This window comes from Aegilops tauschii, chromosome 2, assembly GCF_002575655.3.
Source record: "Aegilops tauschii subsp. strangulata cultivar AL8/78 chromosome 2, Aet v6.0, whole genome shotgun sequence".
NCBI classification, from domain to species: domain Eukaryota; kingdom Viridiplantae; phylum Streptophyta; class Magnoliopsida; order Poales; family Poaceae; genus Aegilops; species Aegilops tauschii.
This window is the reverse complement of record NC_053036.3, coordinates 378,188,268-378,202,750: the sequence shown is the minus strand read 5'-3', so window position 1 is coordinate 378,202,750 and position 14,483 is coordinate 378,188,268. Positions and strand designations below refer to the sequence as shown.

General features: G+C 47.0%; 1 protein-coding gene and 1 pseudogene across 1 annotated transcript; one reads left to right on the top strand and one right to left on the bottom strand.

Moving 5' to 3' along the window:
- Window positions 1-2,809: 2,809 nt before the first annotated feature.
- Window positions 2,810-11,987, bottom strand: LOC109744444 (uncharacterized; annotated as a pseudogene).
- Window positions 11,988-12,532: 545 nt separating this feature from the next.
- On the top strand, window positions 12,533-13,563 carry LOC109744443 (uncharacterized). Its single transcript, XM_020303562.1, has 2 exons — window positions 12,533-12,973; window positions 13,060-13,563. The coding sequence occupies exons 1-2, from the start codon at window positions 12,533-12,535 to the stop codon at window positions 13,561-13,563; spliced, it is 945 nt and encodes a 314-aa protein (XP_020159151.1).
- Window positions 13,564-14,483: the final 920 nt, after the last annotated feature.

Below are 14,483 nucleotides of genomic sequence, written 5' to 3'. Positions count from 1 at the left end.
TCCCACCTAAACCACCTAAGCAGTAAAAGATTGTCAAGTTTGCCAAGGGCACAAAGGGGGAACAGGGCACAAAAGGGTTGGGGTTCAGAGACGAGACAGAACTGCGCGCCGCAGCCATTGATGCAGGGGTGCCAAGTTCTGCTAGGTTGCTGCCAACTCAGACTGGAAAGATGCCAACTACAGATACCGGTGTGTCAACTGATGTGCCAGTTAGCAGCGTGGTCACAGTCAAAACCACCACTGCTGCTCAGGGAGGCACCACTGCAACTGCAAGCCCCAAGGTGTATACTCATAGAGATGCTTCAATGCCAAAGACGAAAGGAGGTGATCAAACTACCAAAGTGTCGTCCCCAAGAGCTAGCACACAGCAGCCAAGCAAGCCCGCATCACCAAGAGCTGACTTTCAGCACTCATTAACACAAGAGGATGTCTTCAACATTATAAGTAGGTGCAAGCCTCCAAGGCCGCCAACTACAACACTACTACGAACCAAGTCAGTGAATGATGCACCCGTGTATGTGCCGCAAGGAGATGCCCTGGGCCTTGAAGCCATACAGAGATCAAATTCTTACACCTTTCATGGCGACGGGTTCTGCGATGCACCATCTTTTGACCTTGGCATAGATGGTGATGCTCCAGCACCTGCTCCAGCAGCAGAAACAGCGGAAGCCGGTGCTGTTGGCATAGATGAGGGTGAGTTGGACCCAGCAGCTTTGAATGAAGGATGCGCTGCTGGTGATGTTGGCAAGGCAATAGCTCAAGAGCCAGATGTTGGATCACCAGACAATTGCCACACCCCGATATGCGCAAAACCAGAAGTTGGCACGAGCAGTTCTTCAGGACCACCTGTTGCACGAAGACAGAGGAGGGTAATAAGGCCTGCAGCATCTCAAAGGTCTCCATTCATTGACTACAACAAGAAGAAGACGTTCACCTCCAATGAGGCAGTCAACAAGCTTTACGCTGCCCTCTTGTTTTGGGCCAGGCATCACCCAGGAGCAAATGATGAGGCTACCAGGTAAACCAACTCCCCACAGCCTACATACATATCTTTTTCAGTTGCACAGGACCAGCCACTTAGTTGCACAGAAAGCAGAGCATGTTGCACAGAACTGTGCTTTTAGTTGCACATTGTTCTGTTTTAATTTCATACACATTTTTTTTTGTTGCTGTGACCCTTCGAGCTAACTTGTCTTTTTATTTCTTTGAAAAAAATTCAGCCCTGAGATAATCAGGTATGGTACTTTCTTCATTTCTTTAAAGGAGTTAGTTGATTCCATGAAGCCGGTTCAATGGCTGTCAAGAATTTTTATTGAGACTGGAATCTTACACATCATGGCTAACTTACCAGAAGGGTCAAAGAAGGTTGTTATGCCACTGAGGTTTTCTGTAAGTTTCTTCAAAACCTTTTTCCCCTCTTCTTTTTCTGTAGCACTTTTGTTTACCAATTCAGGGAATCCTTTAATCTAGTAAGTAGTTTGAGGCATGCTTATAATCTCTGCAGACCAATTTACAACAAGGGATCCACAATGTGAATGAGATAAACAAGAAGTTTGAATACAAGAACCGTCTGGACAAGCAAGACTTGGTGAGTGCTGTGCCCACATGATCCATCTCTTAGTTGGCACTCATAACATGTTCAGTTGCACATGACACATGTGTTAGTTGGCAAGTACTTTCTGCCAACCTGTTTTAACTTCACCAAGTCTTTACTGTTTTTTCTTACCTACAGCGTGTATCTGTGTCTGAATCATTCACGCGTGCATGTCATGCTGCCAGTGCTCGAGTGCGCTGATATAAATGATAAGGAGGGAGGGAGGCATTATTGGGTTTTCAATGTCAACTTGAGGGATGGACGCTTCGAAGTTCTTGATTCAAGCAGGAAGCTGGACAACATTGAGCTCATGAACACCGCCTCTACCATCGCGGGTACAGTATGCCACCTATGGAGGAAGCATTACCCAAAGTTCAGCATCGAGCACTTTCAGATTATTGACATTGACGTACCGAAGCAGCTCGGCAAGTAAGACATTAAGCATGGCATTCTTCTCAATTTCTTACCATGAATTTGTAGTGTTTACATTTTTCTAATTGTGCAATCTTTAGTTTTTTAAGACACAAAACTAGTCTGCAATCTGTTTTTCATTTTTTATGAGTTTCTCAAGGATTATCTAGTCAGTTTGCACAGTGCCACATAAGCAGTTGCACAGTGACACATAAGCAGTTGCACAGTAGAACATCAGTAGTTGCACAGTGGCACATAAGCAGTTGCACAGTGTGCATTATGTTTATTGGTTTTTTTTCGTGACAAATTTTCTTTTTTTACCCACTGCAGCAATGAGTGTGGGCTGTTCGCACTGCTTAACACCACTGAGTGGAACGGTAGCCAACTGCCCAACTACGAACCCAAGGAAGTACTCAACATCAGGAAGAAGCTGGCATATGATTGGGTCACCAGCCCGCACAACTCCGCCCCATGGAGGAAGTTGCTCAGATACGACAAGGACTAGGTCAGTACACTTTTTCTTTCTCTGCCCCATGGAGGAAGTTGCTGGTTTGCACAATTTTTGAGCAGATTTTGTAGTTGCACACTAGTAGTAATTCCAATTTGCAACTCATTATCATCACTTTTGTTGACACATTAGGAGCAATGGACATACAATTGTACAACAACTAAATATTTAACCAGTTGCCAACAAAGGCACAAATAGCAACTGCTTATTTTTACAGAGTGCATGAACTAATTAATGGAGCATAAATTAGATAAGAGAAAGCATAGATCCTGAATGTGTCAACTTGGTCCCAACATTGCTCAAAAACCATCACAGCAGCCTGAGTGGACACACACCGGCAGTGTGCTCTGTAGATTGGCACTGGCTGCATTTGTTTTTCTTCTTTGGGTGTAGCTCCAGCGCCGATTTGTACCGTCAAATCTTTGCCCTACCCTTTGTAGTAGACCTTGGAGGATCCCTGGGCACAAAATCATCAGAAGCTTGTGCATGGGATGCAACCTCCAATGGGGTAGTAGGACCATCACGATCACCTGTGCAATAGTCATACAAAAATTTTTAGTATTTTTTGTTGTGCAACCAACACTGATGTTCTCTGCAACCACACAGCCCATGCTGTGCAACTAACTTGTTGTTGTGTGCAAGTTAAGTTCAAAAAACACACATGTAGTAGCACGGCCAGTCATGGTACTTGGATTGTAATCACCTATGGGCAGAACAGGAAAAACAAGTTAGTTTTTTTATCTTGATGCTCAAACTAACATAGCGCACGCAAGTAGGTAGCATCTTTTGTGCAACTGGGCACTATGATGTGTGCAACTGAAGTCACACACGTAGTTTTGTTTGGAGTTGGGGTAGGTATTTTACCTGGGTGATGAGCCTCCTGAGTACTGCCTGTAGGTCCATTGGGAGGAGCACGCGGGGCACTGCTCGTTGGGCCAGGCGGGGGAGGAGGTCTTTGAGGGTTGCCATCACCTATAGCCAGAACATGACAAACAAGTTAGTTGTGTTATCTTGATGCTCGAACTAACACAGCGTGCGCAACTAGGTAGTCTGTTATGTGCAACTGGGGCACCATGATGTGTGCAACTAAAGTTACACACCTAGTTAGATGGGGAGTTGGGTCAGGTAATTACCTGGACAACGAGCCCCCTGAATGATGCCTGTAGGCCCATTGGGAGGAACACGCGGGGCACTGCTGGTTGGGCCAGGCGGGGGAGGAGGTGGCAGAGCATGCCGTGTACGGCCAGGAGGTGGAGGAGGTACTCGGGGGTTGCCATCACCTATAGTCAGAACAGGAAATAAGTTAGTAGTGTTATCTTGATGCTCAAAGTAACACAGCGTGTGCAACATGGCAGCCTGTTCCGTGCAACTGGGCACCATGATGTCTACAACTGGGCACCATGATGTGTGCAACTGAAGTTACACACCTAGTTAGATCAAGAGTTGGGGCAGGTAATTACCTGGATGATGAGCCCCCTGAGTGTTGCCTGCAGGTGCATGAGGTCCTCGAGGGTTGGCATCATCTGATGGCCCCGTAGCAGCAGTTGTTGTTTTTTCTTTTTCTTGGACTTGTTCAGGTGGCCAATCTCGGTACGTGCTCCACGCATATGCTTGTATACAATTTCCTGTGCTGCATCAGAGCCACTTGCAAATTTGGCTAATTTCCGAAAATCAAATACCATGTTTCTCTCCCTTATCTGCTTCTTTGATTGAGGGGGTATTTCATCCGGTTGCTCATACCCGGTCCCTGGCGCACAAGGGACAGCAGTAGGTGTCCACCGTCTTAGCATGTACCTTTCTGGTATGACATCAACTCCAAGATGGGTGAACACCTTGAGGATGTGGCAACAGAGCATGCCGTCCTTGTCCATTTTGCAGCACTCACACAAATAGGAACCCTCCTCCACCCTTGCCTGCACCAAATAGTTTCGAGAACCATATTTGGCAACAAATTCCTGGTTTGGTCTGAGCTCAAAAGGGTCAGCACCAACTTGGAACACATTATAACGTCCTATCAACTCAAACTCTTCTCTGAACTTGCGGTAAAGGTCCCTAGTGTAGGTTTTGTAAGCTTGCCTCTCTATTGGGAAGTTGGACCATAGCTCAATCTCAAGGTGTTCTGTCCTGTAATCATTGCAGACTTCCTTCGCAAGGATGTGGTTCTGAATTTTTTCATATTGCTTGACGAAGTTCAGCATTGAGTTGTGTGGGTTCACATATCTTTTTAGGACGGCGTTGAACCCCTCACTACGCTGTGTAGACTGTAGGAAGGGGAAAAACCTGTGTTTGAAGTAGCACGGCACCCAAGTTGACCTGTATTCGTACAACTTCTCAAAGTGCGTGTGTGTCATAGCCTCGTACTTCATCATTAACCCAGCCCAATTCTGCTCAAACTCGTCTATAGTGAAGCTGAAGTCAACACACTTGTTGAAATCATCAGAGAGCCCTGGATTCTGGCACAGCAGCCAACCAACTTTTTCCTGAGCCTTTTTCATGATGTGCCTGAAGGAAATATGCCCTAGAGGCAATAATAAAGTATTATTTATTTCCTTATATCATGATAAATGTTTATTATTCATGCTAGAATTGTATTAACCGGAAACATAATACATGTGTGAATATATAGACAAACAGAGTGTCACTAGTATGCCTCTACTTGACTAGCTCGTTAATCAAAGATGGTTATGTTTCCTAGCCATAGACATGAGTTGTCATTTGATTAACGGGATCACCTCATTAGGAGAATGACGTGATTGACTTGACCCATTCCGTTAGCTTAGCACCCGATCGTTTAGTATGTTGCTATTGCTTTCTTCATGACTTATACATGTTCCTATGACTATGAGATTATGCAACTCCCGTTTACCGGAGGAACACTTTGTGTGCTACCAAACGTCACAACGTAAATGGGTGATTATAAAGGTGCTCTACAGGTGTCTCCAAAGGTACTTGTTGGGTTGGCGTATTTCGAGATTAGGATTTGTCACTCCAATTGTCGGAGAGGTATCTCTGGGCCCACTCGGTAATGCACATCACTATAAGCCTTGCAAGCATTGTGACTAATGAGTTAGTTGCGGGATGATGTGTTACGGAACGAGTAAAGAGACTTGCCGGTAACGAGATTGAACTAGGTATCGAGATACCGACGATCAAATCTCGGGCAAGTAACATACCGGTGACAAAGGGAACAACGTATGTTGTTATGCGGTCTGACCGATAAAGATCTTCGTAGAATATGTGGGAGCCAATATGGCCATCTAGGTCCCGCTATTGGTTATTGACCGGAGACGTGTCTCGGTCATGTCTACATAGTTCTCGAACCCGTAGGGTCCGCACGCTTAACGTTACGATGACAGTTTTATTGAGTTTTGATGTACCGAAGGAGTTCGGAGTCCCGGATGAGATCGGGGATATGACGAGGAGTCTCGAAATGGTCGAGACGTAAAGATCGATATATTGGACGACTATATTCGGACTTCGGAAAGGTTCCGAGTGATTCGGGTATTTTTCGGAGTACCGGAGAGTTACGGGAATACGTATTGGGCCTTATTGGGCCATACAGGAAAGAAGAAAAAGGGCCTCAAGGGTGGCCGCACCCCTCCCCTTGGTCTGGTCCGAATTGGACTAGGGAAGGGGGGCGCCCCCTTCCTTCCTTCTCTTTTTCCCTTCCTCTTTTCTTATTCCATATGGGAGGTGGAATCCTACTAGGACTAGGGAGTCCTAGTAGGACTCCACACTTGGTGCGCCCCCTCCTAGGGCCGGCCTCCTCCTCCCTTGCTCCTTTATATACGGGGGCAGGGGGCACCCCAGACACACAACAATTGATCCTTGAGATCTCTTAGCCGTGTGCGGTGCCCCCCTCCACCATATTACACCTCGATAATACCGTTGCGGAGCTTAGGCGAAGCCCTGCGTCGGTAGAACATCATCATCGTCACCACGCCGTCGTGCTGACGAAACTCTCCCTCAACACTCGGCTGGATCGGAGTTCGAGGGACGTCATCGAGCTGAACGTGTGTAGAACTCGGAGGTGCCGTACGTTCGGTACTTGATCGGTCGGATCGTGAAGACGTACGACTACATCAACCGCGTTGTGATAACGCTTCCGCTGTCGGTCTACGAGGGTACGTGGACAACACTCTCCCCTCTCGTTGCTATGCATCACCATGATCTTGCGTGTGCGTAGGAAAATTTTGAAATTACTACGTTCCCCAACAGTGCCATCGACAACAGCGGTGCACGGTGGTTGAAAAGATGCTCTATATTGACTGCCTCATTGCACCATCCTGATCGGTGATGAAGTTGTCAGGAGGTTTGTCATCCATAGCCTCTAGGAATGCTCCAAAGACCCAATCAAAGCTTGATGCCAACTCCTGCCTCACAAACGCGCAACCCAGCATGAAAGATTGGCCATGTCGGTTTATTCCTATGAAGGGCGCGAACGGCATATTGTACATGTTGGTCATGTAGGTGGTGTCAAACGATATGCAATCGTGGTACGCCTCCGCATAAGCTTTTCGAGCTGAGCCATCCACCCAAAATATGTTGACAACTCTGTCCTCTTCATCATATTTCACCTTATAGAAGTCTGGATCGGTTTTTTGTATATCCTTGAAGTGCGCAGTTGTCTCAATCAGATCACCCTCCTTTGTGTGATCTCTACGGAAACTTGTACACAGATTTGTTATTGCCTTTGGTCCGAATGGCACCATCATCTCAGATCCATAGAACTCTGCCATTACATGCATCATACGTACTGCATAATACAAAAAGAAACAATATACATTTTATTAGTCGTACGAATGCACATATCCAGCTGCACAATAATACGATATGAGTTGGCACAGAAGATAGTTGCAGGAAATTGACAACCAGCTGCCCCTTTTAAAAAACACTTTCTTTTTGCACACAGGACATTATGTAGGCGCACAGTGAAGGTGATCTAGTTGCACAGGAACATTATGTAGTTGCACGGTGAAGGTAATCTAGTTGCACACTTAAGGCCATGGCTTTGCACACCAGTAACATAACAGTTGCACACTGGACTGCCTAGAGGGAAACTTAATTCTGTAAGGGATATAGGAACACACCTGTAGTCAAGTTGCAGTTATACAAGATGCGCAAAAACTCCTTTTCATCAGGAGAGATGCCCTGGTGGGATCTCAAGTATTTGGACAATGAAGGTTTGTTCACCAGCGGATGATTGTGGTCACGAACAAAATGCGTCACCTCCCATCGCCCATCCATTAGCTTCACCAACATTTTCGCTTTGCATTGAGTCTGCTTTATTGTCTCGCGTTTTCGTTTCTTCTTTTTCTTACTAGCACCAGCCTCCTCTTCAACAAAGATTGGAGGTTCATCTTCCATTTCCTCATCAGTGTCAACAGGTCTTGGATCTGGTATAGGGTCCAGGATAGGAGGAGCCTCAGCTCCACCATCATCAGCTTTTGGCTTCTTATACTTGTTTTAGCAAAACTGCTGTTTTATCAATACATTGCCTGTCCGCCTAGAGGTGTTCATTTTGACAGAGAAACCCATCCGTAAGGCGTAGCTGTTGTAGTGATCCTTAGCAATTTGAAGGGTGTCAAACCTCATGCCAACATAGGGTTCCATTGGCTGAGAACCAGCCTCATCTTCTCCTTCTTCTCCTTGCACATCACCGTCAACAGCACCAGCACCGAGCTCAGTCCTGGTTGGACCAGGAACATTTGCCGCGGTGCCCGTGTCATCAAGAGTATGACTCTCTGACTGCAAAGACACCACTACAGGGACACCACGGGTTGATGGTTGCCCTGCCACATTGTCATGGCCCATAGGGTTAGGCCCACGACTTGTCTGCGTGTAGTAAACAGAGCGCCCATTTTCTATCAAATTCCCTTGCGGTATGTTGGGTTGTTGTTGATCCATATCACGAGGAAGCTCATTGAGATCAGGAGGCAACTCATTGAGATCAAGCATTTTTTCCCTTTTTCAGGCTGCTGCCACACATGCACTGCATATACAAAACAAGGAAGTGATGTCAAGTTTTAATCATCAAAGTGTGTTTGAAACTACCTAAAAACTTAGTAAATAGGTAGTTGCACACCATTTTATGACAATCTTAGTTCAAAAAGCAACATCTCTATAGCAGAATCTTTTATTTATAACAGGTATGCATTTTTTTTTGCACAACCTTGTTATGTTAGTTGCACAGTTTGCAGTAAATAGTTGGCAAGACCATGACTTTTTTAGTACAGAGTTTCCCTGACTTTTCCCTCTGTTTGTTCCAATGATCTGCAGGTTTTCTGTTGGCAAGCAGCTGATCTAGATTTTTCTGCACATAATTTGGACATAATTTGATGCCACAATTGAGACGGTGAAATCTAGGTGAAAGAAGAAAGAAGAATTGGATGACAGATTATAGATATATGTTTTTCATCGCTGTTTCTGTTTCTACTTCTAGTATATTGAACATATTTTTTACACTATAGCTTTGTAGTAGGTTGGCACCAGAATATATGTGTGGGACAAGATTATATGCGTGACTACTTTAATATTTAGTTTGTGGTTTCGTTTGCTATGTACAAAAGTTTCTTGTGTTTTTGCTGTCGTACTACAAATTTTTGGTTGGCTAGAATAGATGTCTCAGTTGGCCAGGATTCTTTTTTTCAGTTGGCCAGCATGCATGTTCAGTTGGCTAGAATAGATGTTCCAGTTGGCGAGGATGCATATTCAGTTGGCCAGCATGCATGTTCAGTTGGCCAGGATACATGTTTTTATTGCACATGGCCAACTGAAAATACATGTTCAGGATACATGTTTCGTTTTCTATAGTGTTCACTCAAAATACATGTTCAGGATACATGTTCGGTTTTGCCTAGCATGCATGCTGAGTTGACAGAATACATGTTCAGTTGATTGGGATGCATGTTCAATTGCACACTTATGCATTTTCCATTGGCTACAATGCATGTTTAGGTTTTTGGCTAGAATCATGTTTCAGTTGGCCACTGAACTTGCTTTAGTTGGCTTCTTTAACACATCTAGGTGGGGGAAACTTGGCTGGCATGCATGTTAGAAAAATGTTCAGTAAAGTTGGTCTCAAACCATGTTTGGTGTGCAACTAAACCTAATGACTTGTGTTTAGTTGCACAAACCAGGAAATCGTAGGCCTCTATCCATGATTAGTTGCACAACAATTCGTGGTACTTCTTTTCAGTTGCAGATATGACACTGATGGGGGGACGGTGGTGTTATTGGAGGGGTTATTTGCCAGGTCCACCTCTTTTTTGAAGCAGCTTCTCCATGGATTTCTGCTAGATCCATGGAGGAAGGGGGGAAGCAGCTTCTCCAGGGGGTTGACATATGCACTAGAAGAAGGGGGGAAGTGAAGAGGGCAGAGGGAGGGAAATTACCTGCCCTGATGTTGCTGCCTGGTATGGATCTGACCACCCTGCCCTTAGATCTTTTCTGAAGCAGTTTCTTCTTCTACTTTGGGGCTGCAATGGCTGCTGTGTAGGAGGAGGAAGAAGGGCCTTGGATCCCTTCTTTCGTGGAGAGGAAGAAGGAACCGTGGTGGCGTGGGGGCGAGCGGGCGTGTGAGGGCTGGGTAGGTACAGCTGGCCACGTGGGGGAGGACCTTTCTTCTCGTTCTGTTTGCGCGTATCGTGAGCAGCCGCTCGATCGCGCGGGTTGGTGCTTAGTTTCCTTTTCTGGAGCGCGGGACCGTGGGGAGGACAGGAAACTACCTTTTCAGGCCGGCCGCTCCATCGCACTAGTGGGCAGCCGACCGCCCACTAGACGTGTCCTAACTTGTAAGGCAGCGTTGAAATTGTTGTTGTGCACTCAATATCGCCCGTCCGTTCAAAGATCACTGTCTTTAGGGACGTGCTTGGTTAATCGCATAGACATCTCTAGTAGACCCCATATACTATAAGGGCGGTTGTTTTATAGTATTCTTTTTGTTCGTCTTTCATCTTTTTACAGCATAGATGATGTTGTGGAAAGACTTTTGCAACATGGATGATGTTGCAGAAACTTTTTCAATGAAAAGTCGTCGTTGTCGCCATTTGCAACAAGAGTCCTGTTAGGCCTTGTACAATGGGAGATGCTTAGGGAGGTGCTTAGAAAAATAAACCGAGTTTTTCTGAAGCACCGGTGCCTATTTCTACAGGAGAGACGCTTAGTTAAGCGTCTATCCTGTACAAATAAGCACCGGTGCTTAAGAAAAGCCTGGTTTATTTCATTAAGCACCTCCCCTAAGCACCTACCATTGTACAAGGCCTTATAAAACCTTCGTTTGCAACAGAAGCCTAAAAGCACTCCATCTCATGTCATGCCCATTCCGTCCAATCAGACATTTTGCAACAGAAGCCTTGCTACAAATCTTGGTTTTGCAATAAGAGTCATGTTGCAGATAGCTCACCAGGGCACTTGGACATTTCACATCCGATCAGCCGGTTGAATAGAAGTATTTGCCATACTAAAACTATCAAAAGTACTAAAAATCTCACTTTACTAATGAAATCATTGTTTCGTAGCTAGCAGATCCCTTAAATTTTCGGAAATGCAAAAAATCTGACATCCGATTTTTAGGCATGGCAAATCTAACATAGTAACATTTTCATGATATGTTATATTGACACGATGATGAAAACTTTAGTTTGCAAGCACGACAATTATCAGGCAAAAAAACTCGGGATGGATTTGCCATGCTCGCCAACTAAACTTGTCATCATCGGTGAACGTAATTTGCCGTAAAAACGTTCAATTTGTTATTCCTAAAAATCTGAAGTTCGCTAGATATTTGGATCCTAAACTTTAGTTTCTATATTTAACATTTGGTCCACGCAATTCATCGAGCATCTAGGCTACGTCGACGAGGAAGGCCATGTCCGCAAAACTTCACAAAAATGTTGCTCGGAGAATAATTGCAAATTTCCGAAAGAGAAAATCCCAAATGTAACAATGGGAAGAAAAATGAGATGGGTCAGGGCAAGTTTTAGGGCGTGTTTGGTTGCCTGCATATGGCCCAGCCTGGCCCGCGCAGGAAGAAAGTGGCCTGTTTGGTTGCATGCGTTTACTGTGCGGCCCGCATGGCACGAACCTTAAAGCACCTCCAGACCAGGCCCAGGGGAAACGCCCGAATCGGCAGTAGCTCGCGAGCCTGGCTCGGGCGACGCAGGGGAGGGTGGCGCGCTTCTCTCCTCGTGTGACCAGGGAGATGGCGCGAGCTTGCCCTCGTCGCCGAAAAATCGGCGGGAGGATTTCGGATCACCTCCCACCGAGTTTGCCCCTATTTAGCCCCCTCCCTCACCGCCCCAACTCCCGCCACCATTCTCCCCCCTTTCGAGCTTTCCTGCTGACGCGCATCGGCACCGACGAGCAGGTAAGCGGCGCATCTTCATTGGCCAGTGGTCCACGGCGTCGGCGGTCCTTCACCGGCCGGCGGTGATCTTCTACGACCGTTCCCCCTCGTCCTCGAGCTGCAGCCATGGCCTCTGTGAGTTCAATCCCCCTTTCTCTTTGTTCCTTCTAGCTAGATCTGAGCTGCAGCTAGGGTTTGATGTAGATGCATGGTTGATTGCTATGCTGCGGTTGCAATTTGTGGTAGGGTTAGATGTTCAAGCATGTGGTAGGCTAGATTAGTAGTAAAGTTTGAAGATGAACCTTGTGCTTGTGTTGATTCGTGCTTAGATATGTGATTTGTAGCTATTGATGGTCCATTTGTAGCATGTTGTTTGTTGTAGATGTATGTTCCTGCTCATAGATTGCCCAGTATGCTTAGTATGATAGCGATGAACCATGTGCTTAGTATGATAGTGATGAAGCATGTGCTTCGTATGATAGTGATGAACCATGTACATGTATGCTCCTGCTTTCATGGATTGTCCGATATGTTGTGTGTTATGCTTACTGTCAATGCGTGCTACGATTGTAGGACATGACCATGCAGATGCAAGATCTTAGTCAGGCCCTTGTCCTGTCCGACAGCCAGTTTGCTCCATCGTTTGTCGCGGGACTCGCAACCTATGTCTGAGATGGCACCTGATTTGGAGGTGTTCGCGTCTGATTCTGTCTATGTGCCAGTAGTGCTTGTTGAGCAAACTCTTCTTGCTGCTGCTGCTGCTGCCGCTGCACTCAAGGTAGCAACAGCAAAGGCAAAGAAGGATGGTAGGTCGAACAACATGAAGTGGCAGTCGTTCATGTCCACGTTCGTGCTGAACATGATGTGTGAGCTCATCTCTAGTGGAGTTAGGACTGATAAGGGCTTCAAGGAGGTGCACTTGAACACCGTTGCGAAGCAGGTGTTCGAGTTCTGTGGGCAGGAGGTGTCCGCCACCCAGGTGTACAACCACTTGAGGAAGTGGAGAGGTCGATGGATCCAAGTGTCCAAGCTGAGAGACCTTAGCGGCGCCTCATGGGATGAGAACACGTGCTACAGAGTTCTGGAGGCAGAGCACTACGCCGGCCATGTCACGGTTAGCTCACAGCCCTCTTCCTTTTCATACTGTCCACCATTGCCTACTCCTAATCGCAACTAACAACACTTGTGTTTCATTCTTAGGACCACCCAAGGGACGCTGAGTTCCTCAACACACCCATACAGAACTACAGCCAGATGCAGCACATCTTCTCCTTCGGGCTGGCAACTGGGAAGCTTGCCATGGGCTCGGAGGAGCCTCTTGGTTCTCCCATGCCAGACTTCCCTGGGACCCCGAATGTCGAGGTCCTTGATGGCCCTGACAAGCCCTTCGACAAGCCCTTTGACCCCATCCATGATAGGAAGAGGAGGAGAGGAGGCCTGATGGAGGAGGAGATCAGTGTGTTTTGCAGCATGACTGAGGCGGTGAAGGAGGTGGCAACAGCCATCAGGGAATGCAAGCCCCTCGACGTCCACCCTGACCTGTATGGCGCTGTCATGACCCAGGGTGGCTTCAGCGATGAGGCTCTCATGGCAGCTCTCAGCCACCTACTTGACAACAAGGCCCAGGGTGTTGCGTTCGTTGCCATGGCAGACGCTCACAAGGTGTTGTGGCTCAGGAGCTGGCTGGGCAAGCACTACTACTAGAGTAGTGCTGCCTGTGAGCGTGCATGATCCCCGACGGCGATGGCGGTGGCGGCAACGACGACGATGACGATGACGACGTACATTTTGTGTAGCTAGGGCTGGAAAACTATTTCATGGTCTGTATAGTTTGGTGAGGTGGTATATACTAACCCCTCACGATGATGGTGAATTTGCGGTGGCAGGACGACACCCTCTTTTGGATGTGGCGGCAGCATAACACCATGGTAGTGCTAGGTAGAACTTGCTATGCCGTATGATCATGCATGCTTTACTTCTTCTCTTTCGCTCCATTGTTGTTTGTGTGTGTTGGGGAACGTAGTAATTTCAAAAATTTCCTACGCACACGCAAGATCATGGTGATGCATAGCAATGAGAGGGGAGAGTGTTGTCCACGTACCCTCGTAGACCGAAAGCGGAAGCGTTAGCACAACGCGGTTGATGTAGTCGTACGTCTTCACGATCCGACCGATCCAAGTGCCGAACGTACGGCACCTCCAAGTTCAGCACACGTTCAGCTCGATGACGTCCCTCGAACTCCGACCCAGCCGAGCTTTGAGGGAGAGTTCCGTCAGCACGACGGCGTGGTGACGATGATGATGTTCTACCGACGCAGGGCTTCGCCTAAGCACCGCTACGATATTATCGAGGTGCATTATGGTGGAGGGGGGCACCACACACGGCTAAGAGATCAAGAGATCAATTGTTGTGTCTATGGGGTGCCCCCTGCCCCCGTATATAAAGGATCAAAGGGGGAGGAGGTGCGGCCGGCCTTGGGGCGCGCCAGGAGGAGTCCTACTCCCACCCTTTTCCTAGTTGGATTAGGACTTGGGAGGGGGAAAGAAGAGAGGGAGAAGAAGGAAGGGGGGCGCCGCCCCCTTCTCCTTGTCCTATTCGGACTAGGGGGGAGGTGCGCGCGGCCC

Excerpts from the sequence above, each read along its gene's own strand:
- LOC109744443 (XM_020303562.1), top strand. The coding sequence starts at position 12,533 with ATGGCACCTGATTTGGAGGTGTTCGCGTCTGATTCTGTCTATGTGCCA. Across the intron at positions 12,974-13,059 it reads ACTACGCCGGCCATGTCACG|GACCACCCAAGGGACGCTGA; the intron begins GTTAGCTCACAG and ends TTTCATTCTTAG.